This window comes from Puma concolor, chromosome B4, assembly GCF_028749965.1.
Source record: "Puma concolor isolate L17-30 chromosome B4, mPumCon1.1.hap2, whole genome shotgun sequence".
Taxonomy (NCBI): Eukaryota; Metazoa; Chordata; class Mammalia; order Carnivora; family Felidae; genus Puma; species Puma concolor.
In genome coordinates this window covers 68035382-68052134 of record NC_141673.1, presented here as the reverse complement: position 1 = coordinate 68052134, position 16753 = coordinate 68035382, and the positions used below count along the sequence as shown (strand labels likewise).

The following is a 16753-nucleotide window of genomic DNA, read 5'->3' as shown; positions in this document are numbered from 1 at the left end:
GCCCTGATGTGCGCACACACCCTCCTTCCCCATTATTACTTCGGAGGCCGTGGCAGGAAAGGGTCCAGGTGGGGCTCTGGAAGGCCCACCCTGCAGGAAGTGCAGAGGAATGAGCCACACGGCAGCAGAGTCTGCAGCCAGCGATGCTGCTGGTCTGGTTCCCCAAGCTGGGGAGCAGCCTGCCAGGAAGCCAAGTGGGCAACCCGCGCCAGGCCAAACAGTCAATTAGCACCCACAGAAACGCCGCTGACCAGCGACTGCTCAAGGCAGGGAAACTCCAGGCCAGCTGGTTCCCAGGACAGGGGGCAGGTGAGTTGGGAGCTGTGTTCACAGACGGCCCACGAGTCCTTGTGCTCGGTAGGGGGGGGGGGGGGGGGCAGGGCAGGCATCTCACAATGTCCCAGGCTCTGATTCACTCTGCCCTCAAAGCCAGTGGGTGGGCCCTTCAGTTCAGACAACCAGGCCGACCTCTGCCTTCTTGTTCTGGACCTGATTCACTCTTTCCTCTCTTGATGGCCAAAGCCTTGTCCTTTTCTTTACTCACCTCCAATTAAGACTCTTATACAGAAGCTCTTCTTTTCATGTTTTCTTCCAGGCTTCTCTCCTGCTTGCTCTCTCTCCAATATATGCCCAATGCTCATTCCTCATGTTTCTCAGTCCTATACTGCAATTCATCACCTTCCCATCCTTCCCTCCTCCCTTTGGATGGGAACACCCTTCATTCCGCCTTTCCAATACCTTCCCCATACTGTTTGCACTTGTGACACTGGGCTCGCTGGAGAAGAGAAGAGGCAGCGGGTAGAGAAACTGGCCCTGACTGAACAGGACGGCTGGCACGTTGCTGACATCGCCTGAGCTTTCCATCCTGGGACAGCCAGCCATGGGTGAAGATATGGGCACAGATCAAGCACAGAGGTCCAACCAGGGTGCTATTTCCCTTGTTCCAAGGAATGGTTTCATGTGGATGGGAGGACAAGCTCTGAGGCCAAGTTCTAGGACGCCCCCAAGGGCACGCCTGTGGTCATCCATCTGTTAGGAGGCCCTGTCACTCCAGGACAGACATGTGGGTTAATAGAGGGGACTATGGGTCAAGGGGTAATGGGAAAGTGGGGACCTAGACGGAAACCTCAGGAAAACCATTTCTGAGAAGGTCAGAGGACGTAGCTGGAGCCGAAAGGAGGGGAGGAAGAAGATACTCTCACCCAGACCCTGTTACTCCCGGTGGCTGTAAGAGCTCGCATGTTCCATGGGCATGGGAAGGACAGAGACAGGGAAGATGCAGGGGTTCTCTTCATGCAGGGAAATCTTGCTTCCTCTCCTTCCGCTGGCCCCTGGGGAGGACTCACCTGAAGAAGCCTTTGCAGCCTTCACAGGTCATAGCGTTGAAGTGAAAGCCGGTGGCTCGGTCTCCGCATACCCCACAGATTCGGGGCACATTCCGGTCAAAGTCGCCAGGGTCAGGCAGGGAAGTGCTGGCTGCCATCGCTTCCGTCCCTGCAAGAAGAGCAGGCAGGCCAAGGCCAGAGCCGGAGTCAGTGCCAGGGCTGGCTGGCATCCTTTGCACCCCTACCCCCATCTGCCAGGAACTCAGCGAGGTAGGGCAGCTCCCCAGGCTGCAGGCCTGAGCAGGATTTCTTTGGCGCCCTCGTCTCGTGACGCGCCACACCACAGCTTACCCTCCGGACTCTCTGTGGAGCGGAAGATGGGCTCCCTCACCCAAGTCCAGAGCGATCTGCGGGGGGCGCTGTGGTGAGGCCGCTCAGAGCGTGGTTTGCGTTCAAAGGCTGCATCTGCGGCCTACTAGCCAGGCTGCTGTGGGTGAGGTGTTTAGCCTCTCTGTACCCTGCGACCCTCACCCGAAGAGTGGCGTTTTCCTTTACAGGCTGTGAGGCATCGACTCACCTCACGAGCAGCCCTGAAGCAGGCCAGAGGCCTATTCTGGGTGCTTCACCCAGAACAACCCCCCCAAGAGAAAATGGGGCCCCTCCCCCCCTCAAGTGCAGATAGAAGCCCCCAGCCCCTCTGTCTGGGGAACGGACTAGCTCACATGCCCGAATCAGACCTTGATATTCCAACCCCCGCTCCGCACAGCCACGTGGCTCGGAACTGACAGCCCCGTGTCCCTGCGCCGAGGTAATCAAAATCTTGTTCCCTCTTCTTTTCTCTTTTCTTTTTCTCCAGCAAAAACGTAACACATTGATTTGACCGAATCGTCTTTCCGAATACCGCAAGTCATATACAGTGAACTAATCTTGTTTTCAGAGATGGCTTTGATAAATAGGCATTATCATCTACAGATGGATTTCACACTTGAGGAGCGGGGAGGACCGAGGGAACACAACCTAGTAGCTTTCGGAAATCCTTCTCGGGAAGCGGTTGACTTAACTCTTCCATTAGGCAGATGGGGCCCTTGGCTCCACGCGGTCAGACTCAGAGCTCCTCCGGCCTCCCTAAGATGCTTCAGAACTTGCTGCCTCCTATCTGAGTCTATCTGAGTCTGAGACTACCTGAGTCATCACAAGGGCCATCGCATGGCCGCTTGGCCCCAGGGCAGGAGGGTCCCTCGGGGCAGAAGAAATAGAAGAGAGAAAGCCAGTTAGGAACCAGTACCATGTTCTCCTACCCCGAAGTGAGAGAGGTAGCTTCCGGAGGACCCTTGGGAGTTTCTGAGCTTCTTTCCAATGGAATCTCGGGGCTACGACTTGGCATTTCAAAGCCCGTTTGAGCAAATGGGGTACATTTGCTCTTCAAATCACCCAACGGGAGGCAAGTGCTTTAATGTCACCCTTTACAAATGAGGCCCAGAGAAGCCCAAATCTTACTTAAGTTTTTTTTTTTAATACTTAAGGTTTTGTTTTTTTTTTTAATTTTCTAAAAACGAAGGAAGGAAGTGGGATGGATAAGGATCAGGGTGGAGGGGACCCTGATCACAGATGGGTGTAGATCCCGTCTCTCTCAGCTTTTCTTTTCCTGGGAACTTTGATGTACTTATAGTGACACTATTGCCTGTCCCCATCATAGCTAGATTGACATTTGTTAAACTGCAATGTTTAGACACACACACACACACACACACACACACACACACATACACGCACATGCACAGAAATAAAGACTCTAAAAAAAAAAAAAGAACAAAGGAATGATTAATAGAAACCTTTGAGGGACTGAGATCGGGGACAGGCATGCAGAGGCCTTACATAGGCACTATATCCTATTTCTTTGAGTGGTAGGTATAGGCGTCTTATTATTTTTATTGTTATGAATGGGGTTCCTGGGTGGTTCATTTGGTTAAGTGTCTGACACTTGATTTCAGCTCAGGTAATGATCTCACGGTTCATGAGTTCAAGCCCTCATTCAGGCTCCATGCTGACCATGCAGAGCCGGCTTGGGATTCTCTCCCTCTCTCTCTCTGCCCCTCCCTTGCTTGCTCTCTCTGTCACTCTCAAAATAAATAAACTACAAAAATTATTAAAATAGGATTTTACGTTTAATAGGCCCATCTGCATATATAAAACATTTCGCAATTTTCAAAGAATTAAAAAGCAAGGATAAAGCACCCGTGGGTTTGTCAACATCGTCCCTGTAGCCCATCCCAAGGCCAAGCCAACTCCCCGGGGCTTCTAGAGTGCCGCACACATCCAAGTTGTGGGCAGGGATCCCAGAGGCCCAATACCATTGTGGGGCAATAGGAGAAACTGTTTAGGATGCTTGTGGCTTAACCCCAGGTCAGCTGAGATGGTGCAACTCTCAGTCATCATGACGTTGCTACAGGGTCTGTGTCACCCAGGCGACTAAACATCTGGTGGCTTTGGTGGAAAAAGGAGAAATCAAATGTGGGCGTGGGGGGAATGCCAGACAAATCAGTCCAACGAGGGCTCATCACCACCCGGGCTCGCTGGTGACGTCATGATGCAAGGGCATCAGGACAACAGCCTACCCCGGCATGACAACTGTGCCTTCCTGAAATGGGCTGAGCTACTACCTTGACATCAGGAAGGCTCCTGGCCAGGGGTTGGGGGGCCTGGGGCCCCAGTGCAGCCGGACAGAAGGCTGGACCCCTCAGCTGGAAGCCCACAGAAAACGGGACCATTTCAGGTGAGCTGAGAGAAAACTCAGCCGGCTTGGGGTTATTTGCTGCCACCGAGGAGGCAGGGCCCGGGACCGGAGTCCAGAGGTGCAAAAGAGACCCAGGCATACATGGCCAGAGAGCTGGCAGGAAGAGACTGTGGAGGCAGGAGAGGCAAAGAGCAGACTGGAGCTGAGTAGGAAATGTCACTATACTGGACAGCTGCCTGGTGTCCTGTCCTGAGAGGCAGCAGGCCTTCTCCCTTCTGAGCCCCTCTCTGAGCCCCTCCCCTGCCTCCGGCTGGCTCTGGGTCTGGGCTGCGGGCTGCTGCCGGTTCTGCTGACACAGGATCCGACCCGCATTTGTGAAGCCCGGGGTAGTATCCTCTTCCTTCCCTTGTCCCCCCTCCTTCCCATGGCCCGCACCTGCTCCTGGAAAACAGCCAGCCACAGAGGTTGTGGCTAAAGAGGAAACACCCACTTGAAGGGGCAAGGGGGAGGGGATGCCCGTCTGTGACCTCACAGACACGTCCAACCAAAAGGACTCTGAAACGAAAAAGGGGAAACGCTTCGTCTACAGCTTGGCACTGACCTCATAGCCAGTCCTCTGGCGAGTCCAATAAATGGTACGGGAGGTTCTCTCAAGAGACTTTAGTCCTGAGATTAGGGATTGAAAACTTGACAGAGTGATTTGTTGGGCACAGGCGTGCCATGTCATCGCTGGCAGGGGTGAGGGGGTGGAGCCTGGCAGCAGCCAGGACCAGCCCTCCCTCGAGGCCGGGAGTAGCAAGAAGCAGTGAGGAGGGATGGGGGGGGTGCAGCAACCAGCATGTAGGCAGATGGAAAGAGCCTCCCTATTTCTTCCACTGCAGAGGGTGTTGAGAGGGAGGGAGGGCTTTTATCTAGGGGAGCTCTGCTGCTCCTGCTGCTCCCATGGACCCCCCACCCACCCCAGATCTGAAGGATCCTCCCGGAGGGGGGAGCAGAGTCAGAGGATGGCCTAGCATACTGCTGATGGCAGGAAAGAGATCCCACCCCAGCTAGGACTGCCGAGACCCCTCAGGCGCGCTGGGAAGGGTGCAGGCTGGGATTGCGGCACAGGGCCTGGCCTCTTGGGACGGCTTCACAGACAGGTGTTCGAGATCCTCGTCTGTGCAGACGGTGTAGGCGGAGCGAGCGCTGCAGGGGTTAAATACAGCAACTCGCTGCTTTCAAACAGGATGTTTTCTGCCACTTTTAGCTCTTCCTGAGACATGCTCCACACCCCCGACCTCAGTAAGGGCTGAAGGCGGGCTGACTCTGGTGCCCAGAGTCTGTGTGCTACTGGCATGCTGGGTCACCAAGGTGGGGCTGGCAGAATTTCACCCGTCCCACTTCTACCCACATCCAGCCCTGCTTGTCTACCCATAGAGACAGACAGACAGACAGACCACACACACACACACACACACACACACACACACACACACTTCCTCCCTTCCCTGATGCCAACAGAAGGTGCCTGACCCTGAAACCTGGCAAAAGCCTTCAAGCTAATCCCCAGATGGGGAAGGTCCAGACCCCTAGCTTTTGTTCCTCTGCCTCCTAGAGGCCCAACTAGGCAGGGAAGGGAAGAGCCCATGGGAATTACAAACTGTGGGCCCTGGGGCTGTCAGCTCCCCGAGCCTATTGACCATCCCCTTGGGCACTGCCAGCCCCCAGCAAACACCCAAGGAAAATGCCGGTGGATGGGGGAGCCTGGGTGACTCAGTCGGTTAAGTGCGTGACTTCGGCTCAGGTCATGATCTCACGGTTCGTGGGTTCGAGCCCCGTGTCAGGCTCTGTGCTGACAGTTCGGAGCCTGGAGCCTGCTTCGGATTCTGTGTCTCCCTCTCCCTCTGTCCCTCCCCTGCTCACGCTCTGTCTCTCTCTCTCTCTCTCTCAAAAATAAATAAACATTAAAAAGAGAAAAGAAAGAAAAGAAAATGCCGGTGGGTGATGCGCTGAAATAACCTGAGCCAGGTCGGCCGGCTCCCAAGGGCCGTGGGTGGGACGAGGCACCGCTGCTGGGGACAGACATGCTGTCACTTACCCCCCAAGCCAGGCTCTCCTTTGCTCCCCGTACTTGTACCGTCCATCGCCTCCGGCTGACCACACTCTTCTGGATTCTACCCCATGGCCTTATCGATTTCCCAGAATCCCCGCTTGCTCCTCAGAGGCTGAGGTGAGGGCCAAGTCGGCACAGAAAGGACCACCGCTTCCTGTCCTCAACCCCTAAGGTTTTCAAAAGCCAGACTTGAGACCCAGGTAGACTACCACCCTTGAGCTTAAAAAAGAAAAAGAAAAAGAAAATGAAAAAGAAAAAGAAAAAAGAGTGTATGGAGTATCTACTATGTGCGAACCTGCCAGGCTCTAGCCGCATGACCTACATAAGCCTCATAACAGTCCCGTGAGGTGAGGAGCAGTCCCATTTTACAGATGGCAAAACCAAAGTCCAGGATGACTTGCCCAGGGCGCCATGGCCAGGCAAGTGGGGGGGCCAGGGGCCACACAAGGCAAACTTAGCGCCATGCCCGCGTGCTTCTGCTGTCTCCTGCTGACCCCTCCCATATCCCAGTGATAATCATCAGCGGGGACACGGCGGTCCGCTCTGAGCCCTGCTCTGGGTTCTCCAGTATGCTCTCTCATTCAGTCCTCACAACACCCTCATCAGGCGGGTCCCGTTATCATCCCTCTTCTAGCCATGGGAAAACTAAGGCTCAGGGAAGTTGTTTGTCTTTGGAGTCCAGATTTGAACTTAGACCCTTTTGCCTTGAGTCCCCCCTCTGCTTGCCTTTCCTAAGGGAGATATCTCAGTCATCTCATCAGCCCTAAGTCCTGGAGGTCCTTCGCTTCCACCAAGTCCGGGGGCAAAGAAGAGAACAATCCGCACAGGTCATGATGGAAGAATGCCATGGCGCTTTTCCTTCCAAAGCTCCCAAAGTCTCAGGGTGGCAGGCATTAGCCGGGATCCCCTTTCTGCCAGCCATCCCCTCTTACCAGGAGAACCTCGGTCAACACGCTGGCCGCTCCTCCCCATGCAACTGCGCACTACTGGATGGTCCTTTTAGAAGAGGTTAACCTAGATTTAGCCTAAAGTTCCAAGTGCGAGGAAAGTGGGTCAAGGATACAGGGTAGCAAAGGAGAAGTGGAAAAATAAGCGCTTAATATCACCCTCCTTTGCCACATCATACAGCTCCCCACCCCTGCCCGCAATTCATGTTCTGAGTACACAGGACATCCCATTGCTTCTACTGGGGCTGTCCCCAGAGCAACCCCCTCCTGCTCTTGGTATTAGAAATACCCAAGTCCCTGACCCTGAGCCTCAGAGAAACAGGGTGGGAGCTCAACTCTGCAGAAAGCCCCTGGCTTCCATTCCTCCGGGGACTGCATCCCACATCAAAACCCCTGCCTGAGCCTGACCCAGTCCTGACCTTGCCTTAGCAAGAAGTGAAGAGATAACATGTTTCGTTCCAGTCATCGAAGCCATAACCACTGCCTCTCCTATACGTCTGCCTGTCGGCGCACACAACACACGCCCCGTCTTCCGGGGCTTCTGCTAAATGGGCATCACCGGGGCAGGCTGGCCTAGAACAGTCTCGTGATATGGTGGCTACAGGGTGTCCTGGGAAGAGACTGGGAAGACAAAGATCAAAGTGCTGCTAGACTCACTTTAACCCCACCACACTCACTGCACCCTCCTCGGAGTCCTGAGGGCCGTAAAGCTATGGCCTGGGGGATAAGTGGTAGACAAGAGATCTGACTGCTAAGGTCTTTTCCACCTCTGAAAGTGTGCAACTCCAAGGCCAGATTTCCCATCATGATGAGGCCTTAAGACCACTCAGAAAGTGAGATTCCCTCACTGAGCTTTCTCTCGGACCCCCTCAGTTGAGCCCCGACAGCATGCTAGTGCAAGGGAGGTTCACTCATCCTCAGATGCCAAGGACCAGGAAGGACATGAGCAGTGTGGCCCCTAATGGGCCCCCGGGAGAACGGGAGCCCAGGACAGGGGGCCACGCTCAGCTGGGCTGCGATTGGAATGACCGAAACTGAGCTTTCTAATTGTTGACATTGGCTCAGAGTTCCCCCTCCTTCTAGAAAGAAGCGGAAAGCTAAGTGATTTCCCAGAAAAGGGAGAGAAAAATTCTTCTGCCTGAAATTGGCACACACGGAATGAACCACGTGGGGGGCTCTCTCTGGAGTGTGTAGGCCAGCAGTGCTGCACGTGAGCTTATGTGCACACAGCCATTTCTCGTTGGTTTTCACTTCATCATCCTTTCAACTCTGTCCACAGAGTGCTGAGCACTGTAGGATCTAACTTAGTGTTGGTCATCTCTTTATTCTAGTGTAACTCAGGCACAGCAATGTCACAGCCAGCTAAGGTGATGTCTTTTCTTCCTTCCCACCATCCCCAACATATATACACATTCTTTTTTCCAGAACAGTCTCAGCATTACCTCCCAGAAGCAGCTGAGGAGGAACAGAGTGAAAAAGAGGGAAGGGGGAGAGGAAAGCATATTATATAAATAGAATTTGTCTAAATATTCCTTGTCTCATTGTCTCCCCAGCCCCTCCACACACACACATATTTTAAATATGGATGAGAATGGTTGGATTATTTTCTGCAGACTGTAATGTCCAAAGTAAAACCCACTAGCTAGTCAGTCACCTCAGACATCTCAGGATTGGAAGGAAACTCTACCTAGTCCAACCATCTTAAATCCCCTCTATAATATTCTAACCTGTACGTGAATATTTTTCCTAACGGAGCACTATCTCCCATGGCAATCTACTTTCCTTGGATGACTGTATGCTTAGAAAGTTCTTCACTACGCAAGATGAAAGAGCCCCTGTAGCTTTCAATCACGGGTCCTAGACAAACTCTTTACAGCCATCTAAGATGGCTGGACATCTAAGAGGGACATAGAATGAAGCTACTAAGCGATTCCCACAGCGTCTCTGGAGGAAGGCTTGGCCAGACCACCACATGGCGCCATCGTGCAAATTAGAAAAGGGCCCATTTCTCATCTGCTAGAAAACTGTTGTAGAAAGTAGAAAAATCTATGATGTTTATGATGTGAGTGAGACTGCAAGGGAAAAGCAGAAAAGATAATGGGGACTGCATTTAATTTTGGCTTAGACCTCATAAACTTCCCGGGTATGATCGTGATTCCCACAAGGGCAGTAAATAAGGGGGTGAGTGCAGCGTCTGCCTCCATGGCCTTCACCTGGAGAGAAGAGTTTGCAGTCCAAGAAAAGGGCTCTGCGAGAGAGCGTGAGTAGCTGAATACACCCCCCCAAGCCTGCCTGCCCTCTTCTGTCTTTGGCTCAGCCATCTCCAGGGGAGGCTGGCCCCAGCACTACAGCACTAAGAACACAGGCAATGTGTCCCTAACTATCTATCTAAGTGACTGATGACTCAACAGTCGCAGGAAGGAGTTTATCCTGAAAGTGCTTCTAAATCAAACCTTTGGGGAGATATATATCACCTTTGAGAACCTGATAAAGGTCATGGACAGACATCCCACACAATGCCAAGGGTTAGTGGGTCACTCCTTAGAAACCATGCTATCAGCTCCCATTCTATCAGCCATCCACTGAGACTCTTTCTTGGCTGACTGTCCTGTTATCCTTGGGAGTGCTGGCAGCTTCTAGGAGCTGAGCAGAACCCAGAGGCAGGAACACACAGGGCCCCAGACAGTGGGGCTGGAGATACATAGCTTGCTGAGATATATTTCCACTTCTTATCGACAACAATTATTCCTGCAAGCTGCTTTTTTTTCCAATGGAAACTCTGCCCTTAGCTTTGTCAACAAGATTTCTGGGTTGATTACAGTTCTCCAGGTAACAAGCAGGCCAGGCCCTGTCACTGCTGGAAAGCGTGGGCAGTGACAGTGTCTGCTGAAGCGTAGGGAGCTGCCCATTCATAATCTGCAGTCCAATCTCTCTGGTTTTAGAGCAAAGAAACTGGGGCCATCAGAGGGGGAGCGGCTTGTCCCAAGAGTACAAAGGAAAGAGAGTGTTTTTCCACCTCCACCTTGGGCAAGTCCCAAGACCTCTCATCACCAGCCCGAGCAGCTTCCAGGGGTCAGAGTGGTGTGGGAGAGAAATGGGCCATGGGAGGAGGCATGAATGTCATCTCTGGAGGAGGGGAGTTGTGGGAAGCCATGGGGGAGGCCCTGAAGCACACTGCAGTGGGACCACCCAGCACCGATGCCATCCCAGACAAGCAACACAGAGGAACAGAGTGAGGGTAACCCAACCAGCTCTAGCTCCTGGCTCTGGCCTCCATGGCCTGAAGAAATGGACCCAGACCCAGAGAGGTAAGGGGAGATCTTAGACAGAAGTGGGATGTGCCTGGTGTGCTCTCTCACTATTCTGGGAGCCTCTCCTGGACACTAGGATGGGGGTACTTCCCTGGGATATGTGCTCCAGGTCAAGGTTGATGGGACAAGGAGGCTCTTGGTCCAATTACTTGGAAACCAAAGAATAGAAATTGGAGCAGCCCAAATGGAGAACACCAAGAATACAGGGGAAGTGGTTCTAGCCCTCCTCTGGGGAGACCTCAACTCCTACTATTGCTAATGTAGGCGATGGCTAAATGGGATTTAAAACAACAACAATGGCCTCGGGACATCAGGAGAAAGCTGCTTCTTTCTCCCAAGAGATTCCCAAGCCCAGTTCTAGCGTCTCTGTGGCCCTCTACCCAGACTAAGCATCTTTCTTATTGCTGGGTCCCCGGCCCAGGTCCACATAGACCTGAGTCTGCCCCTGCCCAGACAGATAGCTTTGAGCCCACCGCCCACCCCCAAACCCGTCCATCCCGGCCAGCCTTCTTCTCTTCATTTTCCTCTAGGACCAATGCAGTCTTTGTGTCACTCATGCTCTTTCTGCACTGTGTCAGTCCCCAAAGGGCCAGGTCCTGCCGGCACTGAGATACTCAGAATCCTGGGCGTCAGATCCCTCGCTTACCTCCACAACCGCCCTGGCCAGCCTGATGCGCTTGGCAATGTGACTACCGTCCAGCGTCCCCCAAAGCCCACTCCTGCATCCTCCTCTACAAATGCGGACATGAGAGAGCGCCCGGGTCACAGGGCTGTTACAGGACCAACATCTCTGTCTAGCACTCAGCACGGTCCCTGGCACAGTGTGGTTGGATGTCAGCTGGAGCTCACTACTAAAGCTGTAACTGCTGTCAGCACAAGACCAGAGCCTGGGAAATCAGGAGACTTTCAGGCCCCACAGAGGGGCCATGGAGGGCAGCAGGCCTGCTCTCAGCCCCAAACATGCTACTCCAAACAAACGTTGCCCAGAAAGCCACATTTCCACTGAACTGGGAAAAAACTGACCACCCCACCCATTGGCTGTGGCTTCCAAAAATCTGGCTTCTCAGGGTGGGGAAATTTTCCCCAGCCAGATTTTTGGAAGCCACAGCCAATGGCTAATCTCTCCCCTATATGCAGAGAAGCTGAGCTACACATCTGGACTTTTCCTCTGCAAGAAGGATAAGACCCGTGGCTCCCGAGGTGCCACTGAGTACCAAGTCCTTGTGCCCATTGCCTTTCCCTTCCTTTCCCTCTGTCCCCCAATGCCATCTCTTTCCTACTTCTTCTGTCACCCGGGGCTTGTCATGCATCCGTCACATATCTGTTCTCCCCTAGTGGGACCTGAGGCTCAGCGGCCCCATGAGGCTGCCTGTGTGTCATCAGGGCAGTGGTACTTCCTCAGCTGCTCTTGCCTACCACCGAAAGTGCAGAACGCAGGGAAGGCTGAGGTGGAGAGCCAAAGGCTGGAGCCCAGAGGCAGCAGTGAGGGCTGCAGCCGCCCTGGCAATAGGGAGGCCCACCGTGGCCCCTAACCCAGACACTGGGCTGGCTCTGGCTCAGGGGGCCTGGACTCCTGTTTGCCTCTGGCCCTCAGGGGCCCTGGAAGACCTTTCACTTACACTATTAGACTGTTAGGCCTGTGTCAGAACCAGTGAAGGATCCTGGGTCTTCTGAGATACATAGGACGGCTCCAGTTCCAAAGGTACTGATCTACCCAAAGGCATCCTCTCTATCTTCTAGATTATTAGCGAGGTGGTGGACACTCCTCATGTATTCACGAAGCTTTTCAGGGCCTAGACCAAATAGGTTCCCATTCACTTTAGAGGGGCAGTGCAGTCACTCCAAGGAGACACCAGCTGCTCCTCAGTTTCTGATTAGAATGGTTTCCCCCTAACGGTCTTTTCCAGAGCTTCTGTTTCGTCAGAGTTCCAGCTATCCTGCTGTGTAGATTTCTTCCTGGGGACCCCATCGGATGGCCAGGGAGCTGTAACATTCTCTCTTGGCCTCACACCGTGCTGGGCATTGGTTCTGGCCTTCGATGCCTTACTTTTGACGGTGACCCCTGGTTGGTTTTAAGCACTGAGACCATGGCAAGCCCTGTCCTGGAAGTCAGAGACACAATGGAGAGCCACACACAGACCCTGCCCTCTTGAAACTCCCAGTCCACTGAGGGGGGCAGACAGGTAGGATCCATCCTACGATATAGGTAAGCACACGTGACCAGAGTGTGCAGGAGAGCTCCTGGCTTTGTGCCCATAGGGTAAAGAAGGCTCTTCGGAGGAGGTCACTTCTTAGCCCGCTAACAGAGACAGGGAGGATCACAGTTCAACACGGCAGTGGTAAGAAGGGTAATGAGGGTTTCGGGCAGACAGCGCGTGTGCAAAGGCCAAGAGACAAAAGGGAAAGAGAGGGCTGGACGCAGGAAAACTGGTTCTGCATGGCTGGAAAGAGAGAGAGCACCAGGAAGAGATGAACCAACTGACCACACTCATTGTAATAGAAAGTGGATTCCATTCTTTCCTCCACTGAGTACTTCTTCTGCCCGTTGAGACTTGCATACCAGGAATTTTCAATTATTGTAATGATATTTGAACTGAAGACTTTCAGAGTCCAATCGGATTCCCATTCTGACCTGAACTGAGCTGCAGCCTTATACGGAAAGTAAAAGTAGGGCTCTGTCCCCTTGATTTATTGAGAAAGCGCCCCAAGGTCAGCAAAGCAGTGGGCCTCTTCTTTAGACAGTTGAGGTCCCAGCTGGTGCACACCCAGGGCCACCACCCTGCAGGGGAGCTCCTTTACCCCGGGGAGCAGGGGGCAGGTAGGACCAGCATAACTGAGCTGAAAGGCAGGGACAAAGGAGACAGTTCTGGAAAACTCAGCCCGGCCGGACAGGAAAATAAGTGTTCTGAGAGAAAACCAAAGAAAGAACGAAAGGCTCAACAAGGGCAGACGGAAGTTGGTGACCCACTCAGCTGCATGTCACCAGCTCAATCCTTCTTTAACGCATCAGTCTGTCCAGGGTGGCCAGATACGGTTGCTCGGCAAGGGGACTGCTGAGTTACACACAGCCGCCCAATCCCCAAACCTGCCTCCACTGTTCCACGTGGCTCACTGCTCTCTCCCGGTCAACGAGGTCACTTCCTTGTTGCCAGGAATCGCTGTAAGGAAGGGCATCAGCCACAGACACACAATGTTCACAAACAGCTTGCACCACGGACACCTGTGGAAAGTCCCCGACCTGTGTGGGCACACACCAGCCCGTACCCTGAGTCGGAATGTCCATGCTCACTGCTGGCAACAACACATGCCGGGCCTTCCCCTCAGAGCTATAACTGAAGATGACCTTGTTTCGAGGTTTCAGGCCCAAACGTCCGAGTCTGTCGGGAGGCTTCTTCCCCAGAGCCACCAAGTGGTAGGAAATAGCTGCCTTTGTCCTCACCCGTGAACCCTCTCCAAACTCTAGTCCCCTCCCCCAGCCCTATCCACTGGCCATCTTCCTCTTCCTTGTTTTCCTCTGATACCCAGGGGCAAAGAGGGAGCAGATTTGCCACACAGAGCCCCTTTCGGTGGTGTCATAGGGCACGCAGGGCCTACCCCGGGGTCTCAAGAGGAACCACCTCTTTCCCTCCTCAACAGTCAGCCGTGTGCGGCCCCCCTGCTGCCCTGGGGCCAGGCCTGCTGCCCACCTGGGCCTCTGCTCAGGGTAACAGAGTCACAGCTCCTTCACTCAGCGCTCTTTCCCGCGGCAGCAAACATCCCTGGAGAAGGCACTTGAGGGACCAGCTCAAAGGGGGTGGGAAGGAGACCTCACTCCAGCTGGCTGGGCAGGCTCCACTCTGTCAGGCAGCCCGTGGGCAGCACGGAAGGGCAAGAGTCCAGGGGCCTGTGGCCCATCATGGCCCCCTCCTCCCACCGCCTCCCTTTACCCACCCCCTACACCTTACTTTTGCCAGAGCTCCCCCTGACCTCAAAAACAACTCTGCAGCCAGGCTCTGCAGGAGCTCAGGATTGAAGTTTAACAGAGACAAAAATAATTCCCTGGAGTGAGCTATTTTCTGCCCAGCTTTGGGAACAATGGCTTGAGGTGGCAGGCAGGGGGGGGCAGGCGTGGGGAGGAAGAAGCTGGCCACGGGCCATCCATGGGTTTGGGGTCATCCCCATGCCCGCTCCATACTCCCCCTGGTGTGGGGTTTTCAGGGAAGGGGGACCTTCATCAGGGTCTGAGGCACCTTCCCCCACCTGTCAACCCCGGGTAAGGAGTGAGGACAGCGGGGATGAGGAGGCCCGTGGGGACCTTGTGCTGCCTGCACCCTGGGCCGCAGTGCTCCATGGCTACTCCTCCCTCGTGGAACGGAAGGAAGAAGGGAGAGAAAACAGCGCCACTTTACCAAGCCTCAGAAGGGGGATTCTACACCCATCTGTCTATCTCACGGCGTAAACACCTCACGATATTTATCTGAGACAAAATATTTAAAGTGTTTTATAAAATCGTGATACCCCATAAAGCTGTTACTGGTTGACCATTATTGCCCCAGGTTTCAAGAGGAGGAGGAAATTCAGGCAGGAAAGTACGAGGCGGTGAACACACGCTGTGCAACAGTATAGGGAGCACGACCCTCACGGCACCAGGAGGCCCTCACAGTCTGGCAGGGCAGCGTAGGTGGGCTCGTCATTCATTGCCTACCAACCCCAATCCCCACATTCCACTATGCTTTCTTTTTTATTTTTTTTTATTTTTTTTTTTTAATTTTTTTTTCAACGTTTTTTATTTATTTTTGGGACAGAGAGAGACAGAGCATGAACGGGGGAGGGGCAGAGAGAGAGGGAGACACAGCATCGGAAACAGGCTCCAGGCTCCGAGCCGTCAGCCCAGAGCCCGACGCGGGGCTCGAACTCCCGGACCGCGAGATCGTGACCTGGCTGAAGTCGGAGGCTTAACCGACTGCGCCACCCAGGCGCCCCTCCACTATGCTTTCTTTTTAAAAAAAATTTTTTTAATGTTTATTTTTGAGAGAGAGATACAGCACAAGCGGGGGAGGGCAGAGAGAAAGAGGGAGACACAGAATCCGAAGCAGGCTCCAGGCTCTGACACAGGGCTCGAACTCACAAGCCGTGAGATCATGACCTGAGCCACCCAGGCTCCCCATCCACTATTCTTTCTATTTTTGTTTCCCTAGAGACCCTTTGCTTAACCGTTAGTTTCTTTTTTATTTCTCTACACAGAACTTTCCTGCTAACACCTCTGGAAAAACACCTAACTGGGAATATAGAGTTGGGGGGAGGACGGGCAGGGGAGTGGGGGAGGGAGGGGATTCACTCAGGGAATATCTTTAGGCTGATTTCGTTATAAGTCTCCAGAAAGAGACGGTCTGCATGATACAGTATTATCACGTGCCAGGAAGGGGACCCATGGAGGGTGATCATGCCTTTCGTGAGAAATTCTACATCAGCAAGGGCCTTACGGCTCCCACTCTGTCTAACGGTCCCGTGTTCAAAGAAAGAAACTACCGGAAGACATCCGGGGCCGGTGGGGGGCGGGGGGCAGGGCTGCAGGCTAAACCTAGCCATGACTGTGTTCACTCTGCCACCGCCCACCATCACCACCGGGTCGTCGTAAATTTTTTAGTTAGTGGTCAGTGTTTTTGAAAACTGGAGAGATTTCACTTTTGGAAAAACTCTGGATGTCCAGCTTCCTCGTAAAAAAAAAAAAAAAAAAAAAAAGGGCTAACGTGGCCACACCGGGCTGCGGTTCCCAGGGCAACCCTGCGGGCCTCAGGTGGAGCTAACCCTCCAGCCCAGGCTGTGCCACTCCCCCCTCCCCCCGCCCTTGCACCCCACCAGGGTCTGCAGCCCTCCAGCCTCACTCATCACCTGGCCCTACCCCCCCACCCGGCACCCAGCCCTCAGCGACAGCCGAGCTCTGCATGCAGGGAGACACAGGTAAGAGAAGAGGGTCTGGAGACAGCCTGAGCAACAGCAAACCCTGCCTCCCCACACACCTCCAGCCCGCTGTGTCCGCAGCTCTCTAAGCTTCCGTTCCCTTGCCTGCAAAATGAGAACAAAACGACAAAACCTACCTCATTTGTCTGTGAGGGTCAAATGAGATAATGCAGGTCAAGGGCTCAGCACCGCGCCCGGCACAGGGTACCTGCTCAGGCAATGTTATTGCTTGTTATTCTGCAGGATTGGCTTCAGTAATGGGAGAGAAGTCCTCTGAGTTGCAGCCCAGCTTTTTATAACGTTTTAGTCACACAAAGCTCCTGCCCTTCAGCTCTCTTCAAAAGAGAATTTTTTTTAGCGTTTGTTTATTTTTGAGGAGAGAGAGACAGAGACAGAGAGAG

The 16753-nt window shown here is 53.6% G+C and overlaps 1 protein-coding gene across 4 annotated transcripts in view; it reads right to left on the bottom strand.

Moving 5' to 3' along the window:
* The window catches only part of VDR (vitamin D receptor), a 57997-nt gene that overhangs the window by 31783 nt on the left and 9461 nt on the right, over positions 1-16753 (bottom strand). For 3 of the 4 annotated variants that reach the window (XM_086713568.1, XM_086713571.1, XM_086713569.1), the window contains exon 2: positions 1347-1494. In XM_086713568.1, the coding sequence (XP_086569694.1) occupies positions 1347-1494 (148 nt within the window). Of the gene's footprint in view, positions 1-1346; positions 1495-14098; positions 14309-16753 lie in introns of those variants that run through there. The other variant, XM_086713572.1, reaches the window with a different exon arrangement.